Here is a 16252-nt window from a genome sequence, read left to right on the forward strand (position 1 = left end):
GTGTAACATTATGTTCCTCACTTTATAATGAACTTGAAATTAACTTATACTAAAATGGAAGGCATGCTAGATTAAAAATAGACAAAAAATGTTTTACTAGATATCAGGTATAACTATTTGATTATTAAGAAACTGCTTTTTTTTTCTTCAACTTTCATTTGTTTATTTGGGCGGACAAGTGCATGTGTTCTAAACATTGTGAGGGGCATACTGCCCCCTGCCCCCCCCCAAAATATACATGTATGTGTATGAATGCAAACTGTCAATGAAGCCTGACCCTAACTACACAGTGCCGAGGTTTTACAGTGAAGAGTGCGCATGTGTCTGTGTTTGTGTGAGTCAGAGGTTTTTCTGAAAGAAAATGCTTTGAAGTCAGAGAAAATTCCAGGAGTTTCCTGTTAACAACAGGGCTGGTGTATAATGTGAAACAGGAGTGTGGGTCTGTGAGCACAGAGTGAAAAGACTCCCCACTCAGGCTCTCTCTGCTGGTGAGAGGGTTAACATCTCTGCAGACTTATCTGTCGGTTCTATTTGGTCTAGTTTTGGTTTTTATGGGATTACAGAATGCTTCAGCCTTCAGTGGAGTTTTAAAATCAAAATATGGAGATTTTTTGCATGGGGTTTTTGTGACTGACGCTTAAATATTTCCCATACGACAGTGCTGCTTATGATCTATGACTGTGGGGGATGCACTGTGAAACAAATGTTTTTTTGGGAGACTTAACCAGTTCCAACTGATCAACAAACCAATCAATAAGCAGTATCAGTAAGGATGTTTCAGGTCTGTAAATCGTACTATTTTGTGCTGTTTTTGGCTGCTGTCTGGAGTGTAGTTACTGCTCGGCCAGGAATCAGTCAAACCAAGCCCGAGTATCTGGACCCCAACATAAGGGACTGGGGAGACTATTCCGACCTTGTTCCAGGAGTTGAACAGGGACTGGGGCTGGATGGAGACGCAGAACACGGAGACACAAGGGGAGGTGGAGAGGTTACAACCAGTCTGGCATCAGAGCTGGATTTCCTGGCTGAGTTTGCAGGCAAGAAAAATCAACTGTTAAGTTTATGTGTCCAACTGCACCAGCACGCCCACTCACCGTTTTATCTTCTCAGGGAAAAAGCGTCTGTGGGTAATAACAGCCCCTTCACATAATGACAACTACCTTCGTATGATGGAAAAACAGCTGGAAGACATGGAGCAGGTAATGTGCTGATATTTGTCAAAAGTGTCATTTGATCTTCAAAATAAATGTAATACACTCATGTCCTGGGATATTATAATGAGAGGAAGGATGAAAGTTGACATTGTTGAAAAGTTGTTCTAAAGTATGTTAGTGTACCCTTATTATCCCATTAACTGAGCAGAGCATATTTATTATTAATCTGTTTATTGCAATCTCACTGTTCATGCCAAGATACAAAGGTTTAGGAGGATCAGGCTGCAGAAATAGAAGATCATGTTTACATTATTATGTCGTTAGTGTATATATATACACATACATGTATGCAAAAATAAGACTGCTGTGTTTGAGTTATTTTAGAAAGAGCCAATTCAGTACCATGTTTCTAACGTAGATCAGAGAATTCTTCATGTGCATTACTATTGCACTACATCTGGCTGTAATGAGGACCTTTGGAGGTTTTTTTTAATAACCACCATATTTGATGAGAAGGTGGGTATTTAGTTAGTTGCAGTTGATAAATTCACTGCTAGATGTCACTAAATATTACACACACAACACTTAAAAACTGAACCTGTTAGAAACATGGATAAAGTGAAGGCAGCGCCCACAGAGATCCCATGATGTATACAGGACACAGCATTTTATGGCAGAAGTTAAGATGTTTCTTTTAATATAGAAAAAGTGCTTTAATTCTACTTCCTTGGTTTTTCTTCATCAGGATGGACTGAACTGTCGCCTTGCAGAGAGGGACACCTTCATCATCACCATCATCCAGAATGCCATGATGGAGGGTCGGATCCAGAAGACAACTTTCCAGGGTGAAGCCACAGTTGAGAGCCTGGACCCTGACACAGTTACCAAACTGCTGCACTACCTGGACCTCACCAGCCAGGTAAACACACTTAAATAATCTTTGAAGGGATTTATTTAGAAATTATCAGTAATGTGCAATTCATTTGACCAACTTTACTGGCTTTACTTTTTTGATGGTTTCAGGACCAGGGGTTCACCATGCTGGTTCTGAAGAAGAACCTGCGGGTCAGTGAGCGATTCCCTTATCCGGTTCGACTTGAGGCTATTTTAGAGCTCATTGATCAATTCCCCATGAGAAAACTGGAGAAGATTACTAGGAAAGGATCCAATTTCAGGTCTATTTTAAACCTCTATTTTTTACTGCTGCAGTAAAAATTTAAGTGGGCTTTTGCTGTCCACTTTGAGTTAAAGCTGTGTCATTACAAAGACTCATTCTATAAATAACTGTACTAAATGATATAAAAGGAAAAAAAAGAAAAAAGACAATGAATTAACAGTATAATTATAATACTGTTATTTGTTTATTCTTATATTTAATACAGGTGCAAAATAATTTTTCAAATTTAGCCCAAGATCACAAATTGGTCAGGAAGTAAATGATGCTTTTAGTTCTTTTTTTACAACATCTGCCTCCACCTTAATGTAATTTGTTTTATCAGGTGTAAAACTACTAAAAAGAAGGTTGTGGTGAGGAAAAAGATGAGGAAGAAGATACTATTGAGCCCTCAGAGGCGAGGGAATGTGACTTCTGTGGTGTCATTACAAAGAAAACCTCTGCTGGACAAAAAAGCTGCCCTGAAGAGTAAAATCCAGGATATTCTGAATGGACGGTCACGGTTTGTTATTCGTAAAGTGCCTGGTGCAGGATCCACACAGGGGAAGGACACCAGCAGAGGTCAGGACACACCAAATGGACAGGACAAAGAACAGACAGACAGTCCTCCGTCTGTGTCTAGAACCAATGAGGAAGTGACGACTGGCAGGTGCTGTTTTTCATATTTTGCCACTTTACAAGTATATCATACATCAGGGTGTAGATATTTTGTATTATTTCTAAGTCTTCTCAAATTTAGAGTGTACATGTGATATGTCAGGCCCCCTCATCCCCTTACACCAGACCAGGGGTGTCAAACTCATTTTAGTTCATGGACCATATTCAGCTAAATTTGATCTAAAGTGGGCCAAACCAGTAAAATAATAACAAAATAACCTATAAATAATGACAACTCCAAATTTTTCTCTTTGTTTTAGTGGGAAAAAAACCCCCATTAAGTTATGAAAATACTTACTTTTATAAACTATCCCAAAAAAAAAAAAAAAACCCTGAAAAAACTGAAATTTAAATTAAAGAACGTAAGAAAATTAAGTGCAGTTTTAAAAATATTATTCCTCAACTTCTCATTTGTCCATGTGCATTATGGATCAGATCTACAAAGACACTAAACACTGAGGAACAGGCAGAAAAATTGTTAAAATTGTGCTTAATTTTCTTTAGACATTTCAGGTTGTTCATATTTGTTAAGGTTATTCACATTTTATTGTTACAGGATAGTTTGTAAATGTAAATGTTTTCATAATTTAGTGTTATTTTTTGCACTAAAACAAAGAAAAAAAAATTAAGTTGTTAATTCTAGATTTATTTTTGTTTTTGCCTTAATTCAAGATTTTTTTTTTACTTAATTGAAGGTGTTTTTTTTTTTTTGCTTAATTGAAGATTTGTTTAACTTAACTGAAGATTTTTTTTTTTTGCTTAATTGAAGATTTTTTTTTTACTTAATTGAAGATTTTTTTTTACTTAATTGAAGATTTTTTTTTTTACTAAATTGAAGATTTTTTTTTTTTTTTTTGGCTTAATTCAAGATTTTTTTAAATTTAATTGAAGATTTTTTTGGTTTAATTCAAGATTTTATTTTTACTTAATTGAAGGTTTTTTTTGGCTTAATTCAAGATTTTTTGCTAAATTTGAGGGGTTTTTTGCTTTTTTTTTTTGTTTTTTTGATTTTATGTGTTGTTTTCTTACTTGCTGTTTTTAAATCACCTTTTATATGTTTCTTTTATAATGTTTTATATGTGTTTATTTTTGTTTCTTTTATTTCAATGTCCTGTGTGAAGCACCTTGAATTGCCTTGTTGCTGAAATGTGCTATACAAATAAACTTGCCTTGCCTTGCCTTGCTTAATTGAAGATTTTTTTTTTTTTTTTTTTTTTTTTTTTTTTACTTAATTGAAGATTTTTTTTTTTTTTGGCTTAATTCAAGATTTTTTTTTTTATTTTTTTTTTTACTTAATTGAAGATTTTTTTTTTTTTTTTTTGGCTTAATAGAAGATTTTTTTCCTTAATTCAAGCAACATTTTTTTTTTTGCTTAATTCAATTCAAGACTGTGGAATTTTTGCACTTGGCAAAAACATGCCAGGGGCCAAACTGGACCCTTTGGTGGGCCACATTTGGCCCCTGGGCAGCATGTTTGACACCCCTGCACTAGACAGAAGCTTTTTGTGTGTGTGCTGGATGAATAACAGTCATTTTTTTCTACTACAGGGTGGATTCAGTGATGGAAGAAGACCAGAAAAGAAGTGGAGAGAAAAAAAATGAGGTTAAAAGCGAACCAACTGCAAAGGATGACAAAAAAGAAAAAAAGAAAAAGGGCAAAGGCAAAGGAAAGAAGGGAAAGGGAAGAGGGAAGAAGTCCAACAGAGATGCAAGTGAAAAGGATAAAGCAGCCCTGAAGGAGTTTTTAGAGAGTTTAAAGGGGTCAAGAAGGTTAATGGTGAGAGTATTTTCTATTCAGACACTCTGTCTTCCGGTTAATTTTACCCTAACTATTTATTTTTTGCTTTTTATTCCATCTTACCTCATAGTGTTGTAGTTCTTGTTAAAAATCATTTGTTTTCTTCCACACATTATAGTGATGTATCTGTTTGTGCTGGCAGCTCATCTCAACACCCAGCCAAGATGGCAAACTGTACATTCAGCAAAAAGAGGAGAATGAGAAGCTGCACTGTGACCTTGCCATCAGGAAGATCACCTTGGCAACTATTGTGGGTGAAGGCAGTGACGCCACACTCACAGTGCAACACCACCAGCTTGGTAAGAAATGTCATATTGTTTATACGTCAGGATCCAGGTTTGGTCTGAGCATCTGTAGGGTCCCAGCCATAAACCCCTTTTTTTTGAAGGCAGTTGTTGAATGACAATCTTATAACATTAACTTGTTCTGCTGCAGATGTTTATTCATTCTCAAAATAAATTCAAGACCAGATTTTGACCCTCAATTGATGATGATGCCTCTGAATCACAAACTAGGTCCTATTCTATATTTAGAATCTTACCATAAACCACAGGTGTCAAACATGCGGCCCAGGGACCAAATCCGGCCTGCCAAAGGGTGCAATCCAGCCCCTGGGATGAATTAGTGAAATGCAAAAATTACACTGAAGATATTATCAATCAAGGATGTTAAAATCATTTTAGGTCAATTCAGTCTAAAGTGGGTCAGATCAGTAAAATACTATCATAATAACTTATACATAATGAAAACTGTAAATATTTATTTTTGTTTTAGTTTAAAAAAAAGGTAAAATTACACCCAAATGTTTACATTTAGAGACTAGCCCTTTACAAAACATGTGAATAACCAGAGCAAATATGAAAAATCTGAAATGTCTTAAGAATAGTATGTGTAATTGTACCAATATTCTGCCTGTTACTAAATGCTTTGTGTATTTGTAGATCCACTATGACCTGTAAGTTGTGATGCACATGTATAAATTATAAACTAAGGCCTAATATTGTTAAAACTGCACTTATTTTATTTATTTATTTTTTAAGAATTTTCAGGTTGTTCATATTCATGTTATGTTCAAGTACAGTTTGTAGATGTAAACATTTTCACATGGAATTTGACTTTTTTTCACTCAAAAACATCAAGAAAACTTTGGAGTTGACATTATTTATAAGTTCTTTGGAGTTGACATTACTTATAAGTTCTTATTCTACTATTTATATTATTTGACTGGTCTGGCCCACTTTATAAAATATTAGGCTGTATGTGGCCTCTGAATGAAAATGAGTTTGACACCTGTGCCTTAAACCCCGCTCATGTGCCCTTTTCCTCATCAGCCTGCTCTACTTCCTCTAACCTGTTGTGTTTTATGCATACAAAACAGTACACCAATAAGTCCACTTTCATGTGGTTTATAGACCCACATTCCTCTCACAGTTAAGTATCTCCACCCAGAAATGCTAACCCTGCTGACTCACTCCTAGCCTGCAGATTACAAAAGTTATCTTGCTAGTTAAGGATAACTAACATGGTTAACTAATATTAATTAATATGATTTTCCACAATTTTAAAGGTTTTCATTTTAAAACCAGGCAGTTTGCGATGAATTTATTATTACTTACTTACTGCTCTGTATAGTGAAAAAGCTCCTGATGTCACTTCTCTATTTGGTGCTGGAAAGTACAAAAAATGTTGACATTTTACACATTTACAGGCCATGCAATAGAGGGAAATACTGGTAGTTAAATTTAAGTCCAGTTCTGTAAGATTAACCTCTGACAGGCTGAAAGTTAAGATTATATGAACAACCAGGCATTAATATTAAAATGTACTTATCCCGCCAGCACTTTGCATACATGCATGGTTATTTGCATCAAAAATTTTCTCTAGAGGTAAGCAAAGTAATGAAAACTTTTTTTTTGTTTGTTTTGGAGAAAACTGAACTAACAAAGGAGCATATTGTATTTTTCAGTCTGGCATGACCAAAGGCAAATGTAGTGGTTCCATATCTACAGCTTCTCCTGGTGAATTCCCCTTAATGCAACAAAGTAAACAAAACTGTTTTTCTTTTAGCATTTAAAGGATTTCTGCTTTGTCTAATTTATTTCACTGTAAAAATACTTGCACTACTCATCATGTTATTTCACTTGAAAGTTTGCTTCAAACTGCACTGGGTGTGTATGGAACATTTGTTGTAGTGCAGTGTCATGTTATTGTACGTGCCAGAGGACATGGAAGATTACATCTCGGTTACTGTATTACAAAAATGCAGTCTATTCACAAAAAAAAACTATTAGATATTTTGGATTATTTTGGATATGAATCTGATGGATTTTTTCTGGTGTATATATAAAACTTTGCTCATATACCAGGAAGCAACAGTAATTGCCTGTGAATAGTAAGTAAACACATGTAGACACATACGACAATGCTGTGCTGTGACGAAGTAAAAATTTCATTGGTTGGGCTGCATTGCAATCCTCTTGACTGACTGATGTTTTTAAAGCCAGTTGTGTCATGGTTTTGCTTTTACATAACTGCACCTGACATCTGAGGTTAAATTAAAAAACCAAAAAAACCTTGGTGGACTTTTCGTGTATATGTAAGTGGGTAACATGAAATAAACTTAAATTCCTGCACATATGTATTGTGGCATGTTTGCCGCAGTGCATTATGGGTAATGGGTACTATGTTGTAAATGTGTTATTTTTATGCTCAAAAATTCAGCGGGGTTATTGTGTTAGTACTAGTTTTGACTTAATATGTGTATGGCAATGCTTATTGGACTTTTTGTTTATTTTTTCTGTATTTTTGTAATTTGTAAAGTTGCACCCTGAGTGAGAGCGATTGGCTGAGCAATGGCTATACTGCTGTGATTATTCCAGTATTGATTCTGCTGCTTGTCTAATTAAGAGTATGACTTGTATTCATACCTGACGCTGAACTAACAGCCTCCCAAACTTCCACATATGTTGTAATGAATTATTTTGAATAACAGCATTATTACTTCTATATTTTTTGTTGTCCTTGAGTTGATGGAACTGCAATATATTTGGGGATTAGTCAGCTTCATAGTTCCACTGGTTGTTTTAGATTACATTACATTGTATGGTATTCCCATATCTTGGTTTGATTTTCCTGGGTTTGTATGTATACTCATTCCACGCATTCACAGATCACATCCATATGTTCCAGGGTCAGAGCCTCCTCTCAGTAATCCTCCAGAGCAGTTCTCAGATCCAGGTCTGATTTCTCTGTTGAGATCAGAGCTTGGGCTCTCGTCCCCTGACCTCTTCTCCATGACTGTCACCGACTACGACATTACCCCTGATGTAAGAAAATGTCCTCTGTGTATTCCTGTGGTTGTTGTCTCTGTGTTTGGCTTAGATAAACATGCATGCTTATTTTAGCAACTCATGGCTACATCTGGAATAAGTCTAGTTCCACAGCTGTGCAGAGTGATGCTAAAGTTGAAGGCTTCTCCTGTTCTTAATTTAAAGTTTTTTCTCACCCACATTGCATGAAGCCAAGTCCTGTTGCTTCTTTATATGTAATGTTAATCAGATAAAGCATACAAAAAGATTACTTGGCATGTTTAGCTGGGATTTGCTTTTATCTTTCCATCAGAGAGTCTTTGAGGCTCCTCCTTCAAGCCCTGCTCTGTTTGAGTACATTGATAACTTTCCATCCAGACGTCCAGAAAAAGAGAAAGAAAGGAAAAGTCCACCAGACTGCTCCAAAGATGCACAACAGCCTGGAACTGAGAATTCACTGCTCAGGTAGAGTAAAGATCTCCAGTCTTCTTTACCTGAAAAAACCCTTCTTAACAATGTTACACAAATATTATATTCATGGACATGTAGGTTCATGTCAAAGAGGAGGCTGCTGCTCATCTCTGCTCCCTCTGAGGATGACTACTCCTTCCAGCAGCAGCTCTCTGCTCTCAGTGGACAGGACTGTCAGTTAGGTGAGTAACATTACACAGTTTGTACTGAACAATACTCTGTCTGTGTGCTCAACATGTTTTGGTGCAATAAGCAAAAAAAGTCAGGCTTCACAATCCAGCTGCAGAATAAAATGTTTCCACTGTATGTTTTTAAATGCTATTAAGCTATTTAAAGAAAACCACAATCTTTTCCTAAACATCACCTGAGGGACAGCATAGAGCATTTTAATCTGATGAGTGGGTTGGGTTTCCAGGAACGAAGGCCACACAGGCAATTTTTAATCAGACCTACATCGTGCTTATGTGAGGCTCAAAGCATCAGGAATCAATTCAAGATCAAAATCAGGCATGTGTGAAGCAAAAAAAGGGAAACAGTAAGTGCATCATTTTGTTTCCGGGATGACTTGAACTTTGTTCTTAGTAATGAACGCCTTTGAATAAACTGCACAGTAGAATATTCTCGGGAGGATAGAGCATGTTAAAATTACCTGTAATACTATATTTCCATGCTCTAAAGTTATATCATATGGTAATACCGACTGTTTTATTGTACAGTATATTGTCGCTACATTAATTTGCTCATTATTAAGTCTGAGATCCTGGTAAAATAAACATCCTTATGTCTTTGTACAGGCATCCGCCACTTTGCCATGTTGAAGCTGACTGGAGTTGGAGACACAGCCTCAGGAACTGTCCAACTGTTTCCTCTGAATGGTGAGTCAAAGTCAGGAACAGCTGAAAGGAACTGGACAGTAATGAAAAAGCAGTAACGTATTAACTCTACATTTCTGTCCAGACTCATGTAATATATGAAGTGAAGACTTTAAAGCAGTTGTTCCCAAACATTTTCTGCTTGAGACAAGAAACATGCATTTGGTGTCTCCTTGGGACCCAAACTCAAAAAGTTATGTCATGAATTGTTATAGATCTACACTTTGAAAACTGTTACACAAGCAGACTGTGAAAACACATAAGACGACACACCTTAAAGTCATGGAGGTAATGTCTCTCTCCATGGCCTATTCTGTGCCGCTGTAGCTTCAACATGACCAGAATGTAGTGACTTTCACTTTTTAAACATTCACCTCACTCTCAAAAACTGAGGTAAAATAAGCAAGAGCAGTCTCCATTCTGGTACTAGTTACCCATATTATATACAACAACAGATGCAGTCCATTAAGCATTTCAACACAAAACTAGATGTATCTTTGCAATCTTTATTGGAACTTTCTTGGCTAATAAAATTGTCTTTTAAATTGACAAACATCATATGTATAAATGGTGATACAATTCAAGCAGAATCATAAAATTATTTGTCTCTTGACCACTGTTCACATTTTTTCCTAAGTTAAGTCCCATGGGATGAAATGGAAGAGGCAGGACTTTGGTTCTCTTTATCAAAGTGAAAACACATTTTGCAAAGTAATGTCAATTAATTCAAAATATCTGAGTATACTGTTTATAGGCACTGTATGATTCTAGGGAGAAACATCACATTTTCACGGATGGACAAGTGTTGAATAATGGACAAATTAACATCATTAGTTTACTCTACTACACATTTGTACATTGAATCAATATGTGAATTCTTCAGTTATGATAAAAAGACATGCTTTGATAGGTCACAGTGACCTTAACTTTTCACATTTCATCCCAAAATCTAAACAGTTCAAGTAAAAAGTCTCTACCAAATTAGAACTCCTGTCACAGTATTTCTTGAGGTGTCATACGAGTTGTACCCTTTGCAGCAAAAATTGGTGTCTCCTGGTGACAGGCCACTTAACCCACTTTCACAGCAGATGCAGCAATGAATTATGGTTTGTGGGTGGATGAGATTTGATTGGCAGAACATTTGCCACATCTGACAGTCATATTTAAGCCAAGTTTAACACCACAGCTGGCTCTCAAAAAAATAACAAGTATTATATTTTTCTTAATCCAGTTGTCATTCATGCTTTTACAGCTGGTCTAAATGTGGTCATAAGGGGTCTTGGCTAATATCTAGTTGAGGTGACATCTGGAACTAGCGATGGAACATGTCTGGACCAGAATAGGGCAAGTGATAGTCATTGAAATCTGGCTGTGTCATGGGCCATATGTGGTAAATATTCTGTCTACCAGATCTGGCCCATAACTCATTACTATATCTGAGCCAAGTGAAAGCTGAAAGATCTAGGCCAGACTGATTTTATGGGATGTACGAACAACATGAAAACATTTGGTCTTAGCTATTGCCATTCAGAGGCCCAGGACAGTATATAGAGATGCAAAGATGTTACTCAGGTAAAGATCACCATTTAATTTTCACCTCTTCCAGGTCGTAGCCAGAGTGAAATAGAGCCTTTACCAAGAGACACAGTCAACAATCTGAGAGACCAGCTGAAGATCAGTAAGGACTATTTCAGCATGCTGGTGGTGGGGAAGGACAGTGATGTCAAGGCATGGTTTCCATCACCCATGTGGTCCTTGGATAATATCTACGACCTGGTGGACTCCATGGAGCTGCGGCTGCAGGAGGAGAACCTGCAGAGGAGACTGGGAATCCACTGCCCTGATGACAGAGGAAGAGGAGGCAGCGAAGGGGGACATTATCATGGCTTTGATGGAGAAGGGGCAGAGGAGGGTTATTTCTATCATCAGCCAGAGGAATGAGAAGGAGAAGACAGAGAGGAGGGCAAAAGAAGTATAGAGATTCCTTAAATTCTTTACGAGAAATGCAGGTGAAGTAGAAAAATATGAATACTTGGATTACACATGAGCAGTCGAATCAACAAAAACCTCAAGAGCTCATCTGTAGGACTCACAGCATTCAGTTTATGAAATCTAAATCGAAAGCATCTGCTAGATACTTGTATATTGTACTGGATGTTTCATGTTTATATGCAATAAAGTTGAAAAGTGGAGCCAAAACAGTGGAATGTTTTACTTGATAAAAAACACTTTTTAAAAAAAAAAATATATGTAATTACAGCCACAGATGTATAAGACAAGTGTTCACCCATCGTCACTTTTGGCAGCACCTCAGTCTTTTCTTGTACAAACAAATTCATACATGAAAACATACAAATGGAAAGTTTGCTGGGTTGTGTTTAAGCAAAACAAATCTTCTTTTCTTTTCACTCAGAGCTAAACACCTGTTTTTAAAAAAAAAAAAAAAAAAACTTAAAACCAATTCGCAGACATTTCTGTGTCAGTAAAAAACAAAAACTTCTTGATTTTCTTTTTTATTCCTCTCATCCCTGAGGATAGTCTTTATGATGTTTCTTTGAACTGCATGGACTTCTTTGTCTGCAAAGTCATTGAAAGCAACAATACAAATGCCCAAAAACTGTGCCAGAAAGCACGATTCAATGAAACTGTCCTATTGGTGTAGTTTGGTTTTGTCAGAGCTGTTGCAACACATGAAAAGGGCTATATAAACAAAGACATATAATTCTATAACAAAGACAACAAAAGTGATTTTTTTTTTTGTCAATGAAAATTCACACATCAAAAACACTGCATTCTCACAATTCAGAGCTTTTTGTATCACTTCATCCATTCCAAGGTCCAGGAAAGAGATTGATGAGTAATTTCAACATACCTGGAAATACCGCAAGGTAATGTCCAGCAAAAATAATTATGATTAGACAATATGTACAATACATTATGTCAGTCTGTCATAGGACATGTATCTGTGGGATGATGAAAAACAAAAAAAGCAAGACATATGCACGCAAGTACATCAACAGCTGAGACAGTAGAGTGTAATGTGCAAAGAAATGAATGCATTTTAACAGCCACCAACAACCAAAACCATCTACTGATCTAAAATGTATAAATTCTGATCCACTAATCCTATCAAAACATGTAAATAATTGGTGTAAAATTCAGTTTGTCATCTTTTCATGGCCATCAGATATAACCCATTTGGACGTTCAGTTGGAGTTTGATAAATGACAGTGGATGGAGACTCTTGGTTTATGTTCAGTTAATGATATACTTCGTTGAAAAAGTCTTTTTTTCTTCAGTTTTCTCTGTTTCTGATATAATAACATCAGCTTTAATCTGAGCTTTTATGAACATCTACATGATCAGTGACTTAAATATAAGAAAATACCTGATGTTCAAAGGATAAATTCATAATACATGGTAATAAATCACATAAGAAAAGTCAATATAGAGAACTGCCACAAAAGCAGCACTGTGTCTTTATGGGTTAAAACCTTATTCACAACTTTTTCGTATCTTACTACTTTTTAAGCTCGTTGCAATAGTTCAATGCAAAGGTCACATATATGAATGGAAAGGCAATTATAAAGAATTTGAAGTTCACACTTCAGCTGAAAAGAGAGCTAAAAGATCTCTTTCACTTGTTGATTTTGGAATCACAAAAAAGAAGAAAATGTACTGAATGAAAAATGTTCAACTGTAAGAGACAGGCACAGAGTTCAAGATGGCAGCCAGCCTTCAACAACACCAGAGCCATCCTCAGCTTTGAGCTATTAATAACATGGTCCATATTATTAATAAATCAAACAGCAGGAGTATTGCCCTTAGGAATATAAAATCACGGCAAAAGTAATCATACTCTGGTCTGATCTGTTGTCACCTAATCTATCAGCCACCATCAAGTCCAGCAAACCAGAATAAGACTCACACCAGATTGAACGGTACATTTACAGGCATCAAACTACACCTCTTTATGCACATATTGATCTAAAATTAATTTTCCTCATCAGAAGCAGAAATAAACAAATGGTGCCAGGCACAACAAACCCCACCCCTCGCACATATTTCACCTATTGTAAGTAAATGGGAAGATTTTAAAGACTCATAAAAAAAATGAAGTTTGACCTACTGTTCTCAAAATGTAATGAGGTCCATTCTAGGTCACTGGTAATCTATAAAGTCAATTTGGTATAAATTCAACCAATAGTGCTGCTGCAGACATGTGAAATTTCACCCATTATAAGTAAATGGGGGGGGGTTTTAAAAAATTTATAAAAAAATTTAAACATTAACCTACTTTTCCCAAAATGTAATGAGATCTGTTGTGGGACACTGGCAATCTATTAATCAGATTTGGTATGAATTCATCCAATTATTTTGCTGCTAGAGTGTTAACAAAGAAAGAAAGAAAGAAACAAACAAATCAAAAACAATATCCCTTGCTTCCCCTTCAGGGGTGGGGTAATTTACTCCAACATACAGCTGCAGATTTCCAGACCTAGAACCTGACTGAAATCCTCTGGAATGTGGTCTAGAGGAAGATGGATGGTCTGAGGCAAAGCGTCAAATAAAGCCAAGCTGTTTGTGCTGTTGCACCAGGAGTGGTGTGAAAGACTGATGGACAACATGAAAAAATGTGACTTAAAATCAGGGTTATCCTGCTCAACACTCATTCCACTCATTCCAGTAGAATAAAAATCATGTCTAAAATGATTTAATTGAATGAAATGAAGATAAATATGACTAAAAGGAGTTAAAGACAGAGCTCTGCTGTGACCTGAGCAGCACTGATGGTATATGGACAATGTAGGAGCCATAACATGAGAATAGTAACATGTTCAAATAACAGTTTTTGTACCGTGTGACTCAAAGACCTTTTAGAATTACATCTTCTGTCATTCGTGTCAGAATCATGTTACCTTGTCTACAGCTCATAAGTTTTTTTGGTTTTTTTTGGACTCACAGAAGGAAGGCCACGACAGACAAGGTTAAAAAAAAATAATCAAAGTCACACTTGGTATGAGGGATGTAACGATAAGAAAATTTCATATCACGGTTACTGTGACCAAAATTATCACAGTTATCATTACTATTGCGGTATTGTTGAAATGTGCTCAAAATGTTCAAAAAGTACTAATACACACACTGAAATAATATAACCAAGTTGTATTTTGAAAAAAACTAATAAAGTGACATGCACAATGTACTTTCTTTTGCAGAAACATTCAAGTAATAACATGTAAACAACAAACATACAAATGTGCATTAAAGCTGGCACCTTATGGACACAAGATATCTGCACCAGGGGAGGAACTGATAGGATTTGATCAATATCAATGCCATTATCAGTTCTGCTTATCAATCCAATTCCTTATCAATTCTCCTATTGATTCCTGAGGTGTTTTTGAGTGTGAAAAAAAGTAGTTGGACAAGTCATAGTGGAGTTTGTTTGAACATTTTCCAGATCAAATTATTCACAGTGTCACACATATATACTGTTGTACACACAAACAGAAAGTGAAACACAGTCATATTTTCCATTTAATGAACAAATGTAAATATTCTGAAAGAATGAGGATTTTAAAACATGTTAGGCTGATCTGATCTAGAATGGTCAGTGGTTCACTCCTGGTGAGAGACAGAGCAACCACAACAGTGTCCTCTGGTCCAGTTCCTCTGGAGGTCAGTCAGTGGATTTACTGTTGAAGTTCCTCCAGTTCATAAAGCCTCCTCTCCTTTGGTTTTTACACACATCATGTGTCTTTGTACAGTTGAAGTTCACTCATTTGGGCTCATTTGAACTAACATGACTTTGTCCTGAATATCTATATTCAGACGGTTTCAATGTTGGATGAGGATCTGAATCAGTGGGTGGGGGGGTTAACATTAGTGCGAACCGGGTCTGTGCGCTTGCTTGTTCGGACTGACCCGCAGTCGGACAGACCAGGTTTGTGCGGGAGCCGCTATCCCCAAATCTCTGAAGCTCTGTCTGTGCAGTTGCCTTCAGCTATGTTTTCAGAGGCCAAACATTACAAACTGTGCACACACGCCTGGAGTGCCGTTGCTTCTTCAGGAAATGAACAGTACCTTGAGTTTTCTAGGTGCGGTAATTGAACACGGTTATCATAATAATTAGAATTTAAACGGTAATACTAACCGTCAGAAATTTTACCGCGGTTTATCATTATACCGGTTATCGTTACATCCCTACTTGGTATTATAATGTATGTTCTTCCATCCTTTCTTTCTCATTATAATTCAAGGGTCTCCTAACAATACAAATGAAAACAATTAGACTAGATTAGATTAGATTAGATTCAATAAAGCAGCAACTGAATAAAGCGCAAGAAATGTGCATGCATAAGGTGGTGCAAAAAAACTAAACAAAATTAATAATAATAATAATAATAATAATAATAATAATAAGTAATAAAACTCTATAGGCTATATGCATTTTTACATAAGAAGTAGAACTACAGTATGTCACACTGAATATTGAAACAAGACAAAAGCTACTAGATTGCCACGTCAATAAAGACCCATTTCTTTGCTTTAGCCTGACATGTATCACACATTGCACATTTCTGCTTGCCCAGTTACTTTATCTTTTTTACAGTGCACAGTTCTGTTGCAGGGGAAACATTTCTCACAAAAAATGTCCTGTTGACCGAGCACTGAGTGATCGAGCATCAGTTGTTGAGCACAGAGGGAAACTGCAGGGTATTTGCCAGGGATAGGCAAATCCTGAGATCAAAACACAGAGATAACAGAGGCTGTGACACACATACAGACACACAACCACAACCACATGTTTCATG

General features: G+C 36.4%; 1 protein-coding gene across 2 annotated transcripts; it reads left to right on the top strand.

Moving 5' to 3' along the window:
• The first annotated feature begins 447 nt into the window (after positions 1-447).
• Positions 448-11624, top strand: ccdc80l2 (coiled-coil domain containing 80 like 2). Of its 2 annotated transcripts, XM_030148487.1 has the most exons (12): positions 448-1037; positions 1111-1199; positions 1900-2073; positions 2178-2329; positions 2654-2977; positions 4534-4762; positions 4926-5082; positions 7973-8109; positions 8405-8556; positions 8641-8744; positions 9357-9437; positions 11041-11624. In XM_030148487.1, the coding sequence occupies exons 1-12, from the start codon at positions 773-775 to the stop codon at positions 11373-11375; spliced, it is 2199 nt and encodes a 732-aa protein (XP_030004347.1). In that variant the 5' UTR covers positions 448-772; the 3' UTR covers positions 11376-11624. The 2 variants fall into 2 exon arrangements, with proteins under 2 accessions (XP_030004347.1, XP_030004348.1); XM_030148488.1 differs by lacking the exon at positions 2654-2977 and having other exon boundaries at positions 449-1037.
• Positions 11625-16252: the final 4628 nt, after the last annotated feature.

This window comes from Sphaeramia orbicularis, chromosome 12 (genome assembly GCF_902148855.1).
Source record: "Sphaeramia orbicularis chromosome 12, fSphaOr1.1, whole genome shotgun sequence".
NCBI classification, from domain to species: domain Eukaryota; kingdom Metazoa; phylum Chordata; class Actinopteri; order Kurtiformes; family Apogonidae; genus Sphaeramia; species Sphaeramia orbicularis.

Coding starts and splice junctions, on each gene's coding strand:
- ccdc80l2 (XM_030148487.1), top strand. CDS start 773: ATGTTTCAGGTCTGTAAATCGTACTATTTTGTGCTGTTTTTGGCTGCT. Junction 8,110..8,404: donor ACTACGACATTACCCCTGAT/GTAAGAAAATGT, acceptor TCTTTCCATCAG/AGAGTCTTTGAGGCTCCTCC. Junction 8,745..9,356: donor TGGACAGGACTGTCAGTTAG/GTGAGTAACATT, acceptor GTCTTTGTACAG/GCATCCGCCACTTTGCCATG.